This window comes from Falco cherrug, chromosome 2, assembly GCF_023634085.1.
Source record: "Falco cherrug isolate bFalChe1 chromosome 2, bFalChe1.pri, whole genome shotgun sequence".
NCBI classification, from domain to species: Eukaryota; Metazoa; Chordata; class Aves; order Falconiformes; family Falconidae; genus Falco; species Falco cherrug.
This window is the reverse complement of record NC_073698.1, coordinates 63,861,557-63,875,285: the sequence shown is the minus strand read 5'-3', so window position 1 is coordinate 63,875,285 and position 13,729 is coordinate 63,861,557. Positions and strand designations below refer to the sequence as shown.

Below are 13,729 nucleotides of genomic sequence, written 5' to 3'. Positions count from 1 at the left end.
GCTCTGTTGCCCAAACAGCCACTTCTGGGGAAATGGTGGGGGGGAGAGCTGGCAGCAGCAGCAGTGGCTTCAGCTGTCCCAGCTAGCTCCACCGGCCACCGCAGAGGACCTCGAGTTACCCACACTCACACTGATGCCAACACACTGCCCCCACTCTCATCAATTCCATCACCCATCAACAGTACTGTGGGCTCCCCTGGGCTTTCCGTATTCCCACACCACCTCCTAATTTGCTTGTGAATTTAGTAGGGGCAGGAGCCCACTTACTACATTCCAGTAGAGTAGGACTCCAGTCCGAGCCAGGACCTCCATACTACGGTACAACATCAAACAGTAACAACCCCAAGTCGGCGGCAAACTGAAGAACTGAAGGGAGACAGCCCAATACTGAGCTGAAGGCACTGGTTTCCAACCTTGTGGGTCAGCAGACTACTTGAAAGCAAGCCACAAAAGGTAACAAAAGCCCACTGCCAGCAGGCTCCAATGCGTGGTCTGCCAACTGCAAAATGTCAAAAATATGGTGTTATTTTCAAGCAGGGAGTTTTCCCACCAACAGAGCAGACAACCTTCATCGATCTCTTCTCCACCACCTCGTATTGGCTCACAAGGAAAGTTCTGCCAAGATGTGGGTCCTACGCGCTGCGTTTTCAGGCACCAGGTGAGACAAGGGCACTGTCCCGAGTCTCGAGGCGCAGCACCAACAACCAGAACCCTCCCGACTGGCTGAGCCACGACGGGAATTACGTACGCGTACATAGCACAGAAAAGTTACCTGACAGAGCACATTTTCTTAAAACGCAAGGCAGAACAGGGTGCGATGCATTTTTTTCAACCCCAAAAAAATGAGCTCTTTTTTTTTTTTTTTTCCACGGGCTAGCAAGCAGTAAAAGACCCAAACAACACCAGAACAGCCTCCAAGAAAAATAACCATCAAACGTTACAATGTCCTTCAGAGGCTGGCGGGGATGAGCTGAATCACCTCCCCAGTGAGGTGAGGCACCGACTATTCCAGCAGTTGCGTAGCCAAGTTTGCAGCCGGCTGGTGGCATGCCAGAAAAGGTCCATAACCCCCCACCCCCCCCCCCCCCCCCCCCCCCACACCCACCCCAAAAAACCCCCTGCTTCTCCCATGCATGTCCAGGATCTTCGATTTGGAGAGCGGCGCATTTTTTTATGCAAAACACTTGCAAAGCCGTGGCCCTGGCGGGGAAGCCCTCCTCGGCCCGGCTGCCCGCTGCCGCTCCCCGCTCAGCCCCGGACCCCCCGGGCGCCGGCCCGGGGCTGCCCCCTCCCGCGCTCTTCACCCCCCGGGCCCGGGGGTCCCCTCCCCCCGCGCGGGCGGGCCGGAGCGGGGGGCCCGGCGGCGGGCGAGGCCGGGTCCGGGGGCGGCGGGCCCGGCTGCACAAAGGGCGGCGGGGGGCGGCGGGAGCCGGGCACTTACTTTGTCTATGGTGCCCGGGAGCAGGCGTTCGAGCAGGCGGCAGAGCACCACCCCCGTCCTTCAGGGAGGACTGGAGGAAGCCCTCGGGGTCGGAGATGGTCTTTTTGGGCGACTCCAGGACGCCCAGGGCGATCAGCCACGTAACGGTCTGCTCCGCCGAATTCATGGCGGCGGCGGGGCGGGGGTCGCGGCACCCCGCGCCTCGCGTGGGTTTTGTGTCTCCCCGGGCGGGGGCTTCAGACGGAGCCCGGCGCCGCCCCCATGTGAATGCAGATGACGACGCCCCGGCCCCGCCGCCGCCGCCGCCACAGACACATGCAGCTGCAGTGCCGCCTCCTCCCCGCCCCCCCCCCGCCGCCGCCGCCGCCGCCACCGCCGCCGCCGCCCCATGACATCACTGGCAGCGGCGGCGGGCGGCCCCGCCGCGCGGGGGCAGCGCGCCCGCGGAGAGGCGCGCGCCGCCCCGCACCCGCACCCGCACCCGCACCCGCACCCGCACCCGCACCGAGGGGTGGGCGGCGGCTGCCCCCTAGCGGGCGGACGGCGCCTCCGCGGGCGCGCAGCGGGGCGCGGGGCGCCCGCGGCCGGGAGGCGGCCGCCGCAGGGAAGCCGCAGGGAAGGAGCAGGCGGTGACCCGGCGGCCGTGCCTCCCGCGGGGGCGGGGGCAGCTGCCGGACTCCCCGGCCCCTCATTTCCTCCTCGCTCACAGCCGTCCCGCAGGGGGACGAGCCCCCACGGGCGCGCAGCGCCTGGCTGAGGGCGGCTCATTTGGTACCACCTACCTCGGGAGCCCCGGCGGCGGGTTCCCGGCCCCACCGGTCCCGTCCGCGCGGCCCGCGCGTTCGCCAGCCGCTAAGCCGCTAGCCGTCCCCGGGCGCTAGGAAGCCCGTCTGGGAGCCTCGGCCCGGCAGGCGCCACCCCCGCCACCGGCCCCGCAGCTCGCCCTGGTGAGGCGCTCAGAAGGGCTGTGACAGCCGACCTGAGATGGAGCGGTGACAGCCGACCCCCGACCTGAGGTGGAGCGGGAGCCGTGACAGCACCCCTTGGCTGCTTCTGGCACAACCCGTTCCTCAGGGCTTTGCTCCGGCCGGGCCCTGCGTGCGGTCAGCGTTGCTTCCCCCAACACCTGGCGTGGGCTCCCCAGGGCCCCCCATTGCCGTCAGCCTCCCTGCTGCCGCACACCTGCAGGAGAGGGCCACGCCGCCCACGGCCCCCACTCGCCTCCCTTCCCCTCACACCCCACCCGACCCCCTCCGGGGGCAAAACCGCCTTCAAGGCAGCATTGGAGGGGATGTTGCCAACCCTGAACTCATCTCGGTGGTTCCCCTTCCAGCCCGGCTCCCCGCGCCCCGCCACCACCGCCACCCCCTGAGCAGCAGGTCTGGTGGCTTCACCTCCTGGTCCAGAGTCCCCCCCCGACCCGCGGGCCAGCCCACCCGCTCCTCTAAAAGACAGAGGGTGCTTTGGGATTTGCAGCAACATAACCCAGCTCCAACATCCCGTCTCCCTTCTAAGCTGTAATAGAAGCTAGTTTTCTTAAACGCTGATGCTGGAGGTGTGATGCCTCTTTTAAAAATTTGTTAGCATTAACTGTTTGGAACTCTTGTCTTTCCTTTTGCCCCTTTCAGATATATATTTTGAGCAACAGCTTCCTACCTGACATCTGGCTAGCTATGAAGAACACAAACATGGCAATTTTTTGCCGTCAGAAAGCCATGTTGGATGGCCTGCCTGGAGATCTTTCAAAGAAGCTTGATTCAGGTGGGGGAACCATTTCCAAATCTTTAGAGGAGAAAAGTGAAAGTGCCCGAAAGATTTAGGAGCATGCCAATCCCTTCTGGCTTCGTTCCTTGTCAGAGCTTCCCCTACAAGGTATTTACTGGAAACCACCCAAAACCTCTGCACTGTGCCCTTCTTTTATCCTGCCCTCCTGCATGTCCCAGTACTGTCCGTCTACACCACAAGCTTGTAGGACAGACAGGTATCCTGCATCCGCACCATCCAGCAAGTGGAACCTGTGCCATCGTGGGAATTTTGAAGTAACACAAAGAACGAAATACATAATTTTTGCTGATCTGCACTCCTTCTTCTTTGTTTCACAATTAAAGCTGTTCTGATTCTCCTCTGTCCTGACTTTGGTCCCACTTTTGCTTCTGAATCATGAACTAATCATATCTTTATTTAACCACCCATTTTGATAATGTTTAAGCAATCTGAACTCTTTCTGAAGGCATCAAGGTGTGATTTGAAGCACCTTTTTCTGCAAAACTTTTTAAGTATTTTCAAAGCTGAGAAAGTAATTTTGGTACTGACTCTTGTAAATAAAGAATAGATGTGAAGCACGCATGCAGGTTCAGGTAACTTCTAGGTCTTAAATCTCTTTACACAAGCAAACAGATTTTTATGTTCTGTTGGGGTTTTTTGGGGTTTAAGATCTGGACCCTTTTTTTGAACAAGAGAGAAAGAAATATCCTACGAAATATGTCAGCCAGCTTTGGCAGAGATCTAGCAGATTTAACAGTGCAATTTTCTATAGATAAAGATTAAGCAGTCGACAATTTATTTGGTCTTTTCCAAGCTTTTGTCATATTCTTATGAGAAGTTACTAAGGAAACCAGGTAGGCACGAGGTAGAAGGTAACTTTCTGCCATGGATTAGCAAGTGGTTGAAAGACAAAGCAGCAGGAGTAAATTGTCAGTTTTCAATTTGGCCAGAAAGTTACCAGTAGAGATACCTCCTCTATTCTGTGCTATGAATTAACTAAAAGGCTCCAAAAGGCAATTGTACTTGTGTGGGCTTTAGTCTTTTAGCCTGAGCAAGAGGTTTTAGAGCAGAGAGAGCAGGAGAGGAAGAAAATAGCAAGTAGAGAAAGCTGCTGCTTCATTTTGGACTCTCATTTTCATTTCCAGCTGTTAATACCTTGTCTGCATGCCCCAGCACAGCAATGAGATGCTCTGGCCGGATACAGGACTCTCTGCTTTCCCGGTGCCAAACTGAGGTCAGGATTTTAATGGGGAGGAGACTAATTAAATATCAGTCCAGCTTGAACAGAAATTGCCCTGACAATCTGTAATTAGCTATATAGGGGTCATACCGAATCAATCGCAGTGCTGGGATTCCCATGCTATAGGTAATTATCTCTGTAGTTTTAGCCTAGGGAGGTTTACGTCCCTCTGAGTGAAAACCTCACCCCAGCAAAGCAACACTTCTGTATTAAACTCGGAGATATAGTTCCATGTCTAGTTAAACCTGATTTTCAAAAGTATCCGAAGGTTCACAGGGGAGCTAGTCTTTTGCAGTTACTGAAACCAGCTATCACGAGTTCAGTACCACCAGCCCTCTTTGCTGTTGATTGACCACCTGTCAGCTGAAGGTGTCAGTTAAAATCTATATGTCAAAGATGGTGTTGGTGAACTTGGGAAGGCAGATCCGTGAGCTTTGTGGTATTGGCACAGGTGACAATGGAGGAAAAAAACACAACAGAGAACCAATTATTTCATTATCTTCCAAGCTGCAAAGTAGTTTAATAGGCAGATGCAAAATTCTAGTCCTGAGAAGCCTGTCAATCAAGCATAAATAAATGAGTGCCATACAGGATGCAGGTAAAGTACTGATGCAGGAACACAAATGTGGGACTCCTAGAGCAGGGGCAACAGCAGTGTGATGCTCAGGGCTTTAGTGCTCAGCTCCAGGGCAGCGTGGTGGGTGGCCAGGCAGACTTGGGCCTCTCAAACAGGGTTCACAGTATGCAGTGTGCTGAATGCAGACACATCCAAGCCAGTCCCCAAAAGAGAAAAGCAAAGGGAAAGTTGATTCTAAACCTCTTTCTTTCAGGGGGGCTGCAGGCACCTGGTGCACGGTCTATGGGAAAACAGGGATGCTGGACACGGTTAAAGCATTTAGCTGAGAGAGATGCTCCAGAGCTCAGTTCCCAAATTTATTTCCCCTGGACATGGATTTCAAATGTCTAAAGCCTCTATTCCACTTGCTCTACTGCTTCCTGGGCAAGTGCCTTTAGGGTCTATTCAAAAGCAGAAATACTGTCACCATGTCTTTATTTAAAATCAGTGCAGCCTACTGATACCACGCTCTGATTGAGTTCAGAGCCCAGGCTGCTGCCAGATCCTTGGCTATCCTAGTCTTAGCAGTCGAAATTGTCATTAATGTCTGCTTCATTTGATGGGGTAACTAAGACAATTCTCTGTGTTATAAGCTTTATTGCAGTCATGGGTGCTTTTGTAGCTTTTACCCTGGCTATGATCTTTAGTTGGAAATATCCGCAGAGTCCTCTGGCAAGTCTGCAATAGCCCAAAATGTAGCTCTGCTTCCATGCTCCTGAGAGCATCAATTCAACAGCTACACTGCCTTTGTCTTCTAAGTGCAGTTCAGGATAATGGCATTGATCTGCTACATTCTTTATACTTTCAGAAACCAACAATAAGTGTCTCTGCTTTAGGAAGGGGCAAATATAAAATGAAGGTCCTTGCCATGAAGGGCTTAGTCTAAATCACAGATGATAGAACATGAAGGATAGACCTGAGAAGGAAAGAAATGAAGAAGGACAATAGGCAGCAGTGCAGTCACACATAGGCTCTCTGCACAGAAAGAAATCTATTTTTATTGCCATTTTGAAAGTTTTATTCACACTTAATGAGGACTGGGTAAGAAATGAACGACAAGAATTGAATGGCTAGAAATCAAAATGGCTAAAATGATTGAAAATGTTTTGCATTTAAACAAAAAAAAAAAAAAGAAGCCGACATTTTCAGATTTTAACACATGCATACTGAATGAATAGTATTTGCCAAATTTTGCCCAGTATTTTGTTAGCATGAGATGAAGTTAAATGCTTTTTTAACATTGCCAGCCGGGTGGAAGCAAATCAGTGGTTCCCCTGGGGAAGGTCTTGGGGGAGGGGAGTTGGCAGTGAGTTCCACCGTTTCAGGCTAGCCACAGAGAAAGCTGTGTCCTGCAAGCTGAAATATCAGATGCAGATCCCCAGCTGGTGGCAGTTGTCACAGCTCCCTTGAAGTTAATGAATCTGTGACATTTTTTAAACAGCAAGCTCTAATACTTTTGCAAAGAGCTCTGATCACGGAGGACTGACATAACCATCCATAAAAAGGGCAAAGTGGATTCTAGGATGTATCTAACGAAGGATTTTGGGCAGAGTAAAGGTAAGAAAGGGTGTTACAGAGTTGTTAGTAAAACCTCATTTGGAGTATAGCACAGGGACTTGGACACTCATGTTCCAGAAAAATTAAACCACACTGAAACAGAGTCATTAGAAGACTGACAGCGATCTTATGGGAGCTTGGCTTGTTTGCCCTGGTGAAACAAAGCCTGAAAAAGGGTACAGGAGGGCTGTCTATAAATACATCACTAGGTAAATATCACCAATAGACAGGCAAGAAGCTGTTCAAGCTTAAGGACAATGCTAGCACAAGAACAAATGGATATAAACAGGTTCTGAATAAATTTATGCTGAAAATCAGAAAGACACTTGGTTCTTCCATAATAATCTTCAGTGCTGATAAGAAATAGTGGGGCAAACAACACAACCATTTTTAGAGGGGAGTGTAATGAGTGGGTTAAAGTGATTGTATGACTTGACTGCAGTAGCAGGGGCTGGACTTCGCCCAGGCTCCATTCCTCGGCAGACTTCATGTTATGCCTACCAGAATCAAAGTGGGCCAAGCATTCATCATGACGGATAAGGTTTAGTGAGAGAAGTCAAATAAGCAGAACCACAGTCAAAGCCATTCTTTCACTCAGAGTGAATGCTAATGACATCCGTTCATTGCAGCATGGAAAATTCACTTAGTGAACTAGGTTAATGGAAGAAAATCCTCTTCTCTGAGATATAGGCCCATTGGGTTGGATGCTACACATAACAACCCTTGGATGTATTTTGTAGAGTCCTTTTCTAGTCATATTTTTGAATCCTATAAAAGTTTGCTACAGATCTATGCCTCTCTTGTTTTTAAACATGCAGCCATTACCAGAGTGAAGTAGCGTCCTGTTGCTAGTGTGAATAGCCTGTCCTCCACTTTACTCCAAAGTCCTTGGCAGTAGACAGATAGTTTTCAAGATGTTTCTGAAGTACGGGAGGATGGAAGGGCAGCACATGGGATGAGAGACGGGAAAAGAACACAGAGATGCTAGAGGCTCTTGGTTAATGCATTGAGCAGGAGCACAAAATGTACAACTCTCCCGTCAGCATATTTATGATAGCATTTCCACACTCTGGTCAGGTAAAGAGAAAGAGGACTAAATTTGATGGGATCGGTTAGTTGGTGAAGTTTGTAAGAGGACTCTTATTCACAGTTGTATGAGTGGTCAACACACTGGGTACATTTGATAAAACCATCAACCTGGATCAGTCCCCATTCACAGGGGAAATCACTGTCTCCCCATGGCACAGCAAGCGTTGCCATCTGTCACCCTTGCTGGTTTTTGGGCACAGGGGTTGCACTCGCTGGTACTGACAGCAGGGAATGGTCAGGGGAGGGTTTCGGAAACTTGCTCCCTTTGGCACCTGGCCAGAGCCCCAGCCTGGCAGGCAGCAGGGCTCAGCGTAACGTCTATCAGCTCGATCAGGCTTTCAAGTGCTCTCTGGACTATTTTTGCAGCAGACCACGTGAGCTGGTGGAGCTTTTATTTTTAGTCCTACAGTATGATTTGTTGACTATGCCTGTTTCCTATGCAGTAGGTACTGAAGTGCCAAGGCGCTAGAAGCCTTCTAATGATCCATCAATAAATGTTACAGTCAATATATGTCACCATCTGCCTTACAGTTAGCATCTGCACCCTTCCAGCCCTTATTTATAGCATGTCCATTTAGGTTATATACCTTTGTATCATCACTGGTTCAATTCAGGTTTACTTCTGACACTCTCAGTCAGCAGTAGGATGTTTTCCTAGTGCTCCTTTTGAACGAAACCAAATACTAAATAAACTCTTCCAGCACAAGCCCTGCTGAAGGCTCACCCAGCTTGTTGGAGCTATACCTCCCCAGACTAAAGGGTTTGCATGGATGCTGTTACTGGGTAACAGGAGGAGGGCAGAGGGCCGGCTGGGGCAGCGACTGCCTGCCCCATCAGACAGGACACACAGAGATGGCAGCCGCTGAAATCTTGTACTTCACCCCAGCATCTCTGGGCACCTCTGGCTGCTCTCTTTTTTATTGATGAAAAACTGCAGCCACCCAACAGAGACAGATTATGGTGGTGGTTGTGTGGCTCCGCCCTCTGCCTTTTTCTCTTTAAGTTCCCAGTGTTTACGAATCCCAGTCTTGTGTGGCTTTCCTTGGCTTCTATAGTCCTTTTTGCAGCAATTAACCATTTCAGTGCTCTTAGTTTTGGCCAAATAAAACTGAAAAGTATGCTCTGATAAATTAGTAGTCACTTGACAAGCACCTTACCAAACAAGGTCTTCCAGAGGCCCTCAATCCTAAAGATCTTCAACTTTATAAAAGCCAGGGTGCACACACAGAGTCACACCAGAGCTGATTAGAAAGGAGAAATAACAAAGACACTGACACGCTGGAGTTCCTAGAGTTCTCAAGCTTAGGTGACATCATCATTTAGCGAACAAACCGTCTATAAGGTCTGCCCTCATATGCCATGTTCTCCTATGCCATATTCTCCTGGCATATTTCAGGTGTAGTCCACTGAAGTTATTACTCCATATAAAAGTGTCCCTTGTAAGGAGAGCATCAGGCTTTCATTACTCAGTGCCCTTGTGTTAAACCTCGTGTTTCCAACAAGGTAATGGGATATTCCTGCTTTTAAACTCAGGAATTGGACTAGAAAACATTGGGTTGAACCATGGGCTGAAGACTGTCTGAAATTTTTGTCTGAAATTTTTGTCTCCTTTTTCTTTGTTCATGTTTGCTACGTTCCCAATGAAGAGTTTCTGAATTCACGTAAAGTGTATTTTGAAGACAGCTCTGCAGCCGTTGCTGCCACATCTTTCAGCCAGTTTCCAGAAGGCATGTTCCAGATGCCTACTGGATATGGCTACAAAAAGGAAAGATGTTACATAGGTAAGATAAAATCTTTTCTTAAATTAAGCAAAGTAAGTTTTTCAGTGTTTACCTTGGCTTTTCTAGGGCACATTCAAAGCACTGCAGATCTCTGTATGTTTTTAGCATGTTAGAAGTGATGGCATGACGTGATATTTATAAATCTCTTTTACATTAATCAGTAATTGATGACGGATTGACTCTATACCTAGTTACTTTTCAATCTAAAGAGTGTTCAGTCCCATCTCTATTAATAATCTCTAATCAGTGAAACAGACCATGATAAAAGCTGTGTAAGAAAGCTTCCTTCTTTACTAATTGGACTAGACTTGGAAACCAGAGGCTTTCCTCAGAGCACTGCCTATTTTCCTCATAATTATTTGCATATTCAGTTCAACAGCAAAACAAGTCTATAATTGTTCAGCTCAGAAAGGAAAAGCCTCTTATCATGTACATCAGTCAGATGAAAACATGTGCTATCACTACATCAATGCCAAATAGTACTAAATCAGTACTACCTGCACTAATTTAGGATTAGGAAGTGTCTTAAACAATAACTTAAGAAGCAAAGGACGTTAAGGGAAGGAAATTGGCTGGAGATGTCGTTTAATGTATCCTTGTTAGTACAAGGAAGAATTTTTGCACTGCTCAACATGTAAATTACATTTGCCATCTAATTGCACCAATTGAGGCAATCTGAGGTAGTTTACCATTCAGAAATGTTTTGTAACCTATTTATATTTGATGTGTAACTCACAAGAGTATTGACATAATCTTTAAATTTAATAATATGGGTGGGGTCAGATCTAAATGTGAGCCACCCACTTTGATGTCTGACATAACTAATGTACGCAGAGAAGCTCAAATGCTGCTTGGCTGTGCTGCTGTGGACTGAACATCACAGCCTAATACCACTGGGAAGAAAAAGCAACACCAAAATAACTTGATCTAGTTATTTAACTTTCCAAATATATACTAGGAAATGAGACAAAGCCTGCAAAAAGGAAAAAAAAAAGAAAGAAAAAGAAGGTGGTGTGGTGGTAAAATAAAAGAAGCTTGAAATGCAGTGTAGTTCTTGCGATTCAAACCTACCTTGTTTTCTCATCATTTTGCCCCGTCCAAACTCACAGGACTGTCTGGACCAGTAATGATTACTTTAACATCATTACACTCCATATGTGTCTACTGGTCAAGTACTTCTTGAAAATAGGATTATTTAATTAGTTGATATAGAAGTTCAAAACACCGAAGTCCATGCTCAAGAAAATTCTCACAAAGTAACTAGGAGTTTTATAGGAGAAAGGGATGATGAAGAAACTCAAAGCCCACTTCTGGCTCTTTTTATATCCTAAATTTCAGTACAAAACAAAGGAAAAGTACTGTTTTGAACATAAAGTATGGAATCCCATATTATCTTTCATTCTAAAGACCTCATTGCAGCAGACAAATTTAATCTGTGGCAACTTCTGCCTGCAACTTCTGTGGATGAGAATAAACCCATCTATCAAACTTGTAGCTGAATAACATTTAAAAGGTAACACTCTGTTTTCAGGGGTGCAGTTTCCCAGGCTGAGGATTTGATCGTAGAAACCTGTGTAGAACAGGGGACAGACTTTCACAAGGACTGCTCCATCTTTGATTACAAGCTCAGACAGCTCAATCGACATGGTACAGATGAGGTTGAGCCACCAGAAAGCCAGTCTTTCACAAGTGTGCTCCCCCGTGCTGGTTTCAACTTCTTGTTCTTGACATCAAAGCTGTTCAGAAGTTAACTTCAAGCTTGGGTTGTTTTCTAAACCAGCTAGGAGAAAAATGTAATCAGCCACTGTCGTGCCTGTACGACTGCACTCCTTTTGCGCAAACCGACATAAAAATAAGTCTTTTGTACACATCTTCCATACAGATATGAAATATTTCAAGAGAAAAAGCAAGCATCCCTGTTTCCTGTCATTTACAAGGTTCTGAAATGGCAAATGAAAAGTCAAAGACACCATCCACTGCTGCCATTTCCTTAAAAGTGGAACTGGACCATTTATCAGCTCTGATAAGGGAGCACCTCTCTGAATCTGCGCTTAACATCTTTCCAGGAAAGATGCTTTTCTGCTGCTGTGGAGGACTGATCTTACACCACCATACACCATTGCACTGTCCTGCTGTACAAAGGAAGTGCAAAATGATGAGAGAAACACTAGTACAGGAAGGCTGTACGTTTTCCAGGCTCCTTACCTCATTATGTTGAAAACCAAGTTTCATTTTTCCCAAATTAAAAGTCAATGGGGAGAACTCCAAGGGGAACTTCATAGGGATTTTCCTTCCTCACTCTCTCCTCTTGATTTTAATCATGAAGAAATAATTCATGTCCAGGGAAAATTGTTCTGAACTTCTACAGATTTTGACTAAAGATGTAAATAAAGATTCGTTTTTACACAGAAGTTGCAACAAATTATTAATTTAATAAATGCGATACTGTGTTTGGACCTGAGCTAAAAATTTTGCATACATAACACATAAGAAGTGAAAAAAATTTAAGTAATTAATTCTGCAATTACTTGAGGTCTTTATCTATGCTCTTTCAGCTAGTATCCAAGTTGCTTCAAGGGCTTAAGTCTTGAATGTATGAATTAGCTAGTTCAACACCATAATACTTGTTTAAGCATTACATGAAAACAGTCTGTAATGCATCTGACTTAAACAGCAGCTATAAAGTGATCCCACAATTTTTATTCAGTCCCTGATAAATACACTGAGATCTTCGCCTAAATAACTGTAAGAGCAGACCTTCTGCAGTAGTAATGAAACATAATTAAATATTGGGTGACAAAGTTGGATAGACTTATTGACATGGAAGAAGACTTTTCTCCTCAAAAAGACACAGCAGGATTGTTTGAGGAGCCGCTACTATTCCATACAATAAGGAGATCCAAATCTGAGCCCAAGACACATTTATTTAAGACTCTGTTTGTACCTTTGAATTTGCAATGCACCAGACAGATTATTGGCTTTATTTCAAAATACATTTTAGGGTTGTATTTATTAAATGGTATAGGTCTATTTGAAATATACACATATATAATTTACAGCAAAATAACCTAATGAGAAAGAAATGATGGCACATCATGCCTGCAGGACTGCAAAGCTGATACAATTTAGCTTCCTCTTCCAAAACGAAAAGAAAAACTCAGAAAAACTAAGCAAACAAACTTTGAAAGAATTCCACTTATTATTGTCAAATATTGTTCTTTTACTAGGTTTGTAAACACTAGAATCTCACATAAGCAAATTTAGCTTCAACAAAGGCATTTAATTGTTTATGGTAAAATACAGCTGTATATATTTTGATCACTGTTTCAAGCCAAGAAAAGTTTTGTTTCAAGTTAAAGGACCTAAAAATAAGATGACTGTCAAGAAATACTCAATTTTAGATTGTGAACTTTGACACTGTCCTTTAGTCATAAGTCTAAGAATAAATTAAAAAAAACCCCTAAGTGCTACAACTTATTTCCTGCAACATATGTTCATGATTGAGGTATTTCACTAGCACAGGATGTGCTCAGATGGAACGGAAACTGCCTCTCCGTAACAGCCAGTTGAGCTCCCAAAATATAGATGAGTTTGCTGACCACAGCACAACTAAGCCTCAGCTTTCTACTGAGGCAAAGAGGTATTAATACGGTCACAGCAGGAATAATACACTCACAGTTTGAATAATCAGTTAAAAGTATTGAAACATATTCAAGAAGAAAATGAGATCTGCAGACAGCTATTCTTTTAAAGGCTTTAGATGATGCAACCCTGCAAATTTTCTTCACCGGAAAAAATTCTTCTCTGAAAGGGTGGTCAAGCATTGGAACCAGCTGCCCAGGGATGTGGTGGAATCACCACCCCTGGAGGTGTTTAAAAAACATATAGTTGCAGTGCTTAGCGACATGGTTTAGTGATGGACTTGGCAGTCCTGGGTTAACAGTTGGACTTGATGATCTCAACCTACATGATTCTATGATTCTGTGAAATGGACTGGTGTCCATCATGGTCATTAGTTACCATGACCTGTTTTAAGACTTGGGAAGCTTGTGGCACTGGTAGCACAAAGGAGTGGAAAAGCCTGTTTGAGAGAGGCGTTCAGATTGATGCTGAACTCTAAATAAAAGTTACACACATGGGAACTAAGCAAAATCATTACTTCTTCTGAAGAAAGCTCATATAACCAACGTGAAGCAAAAGGGAATAAAATAAGTTTTAAATCCATACAGAAACTTCCTCTC

The 13,729-nt window shown here is 46.1% G+C and overlaps 1 protein-coding gene across 1 annotated transcript in view; it reads right to left on the bottom strand.

The window, feature by feature from the left end:
* The window catches only part of ARHGEF7 (Rho guanine nucleotide exchange factor 7), a 125,813-nt gene extending 124,095 nt beyond the window's left edge, over positions 1–1,718 (bottom strand). The window contains 2 exon segments of the mRNA XM_055701663.1: positions 1,442–1,495; positions 1,497–1,718. Of these exon segments, the coding sequence (XP_055557638.1) occupies positions 1,442–1,495; positions 1,497–1,607 (165 nt within the window). The 5' untranslated portion in view covers positions 1,608–1,718.
* Between the last annotated feature and the right edge of the window lie 12,011 nt (positions 1,719–13,729).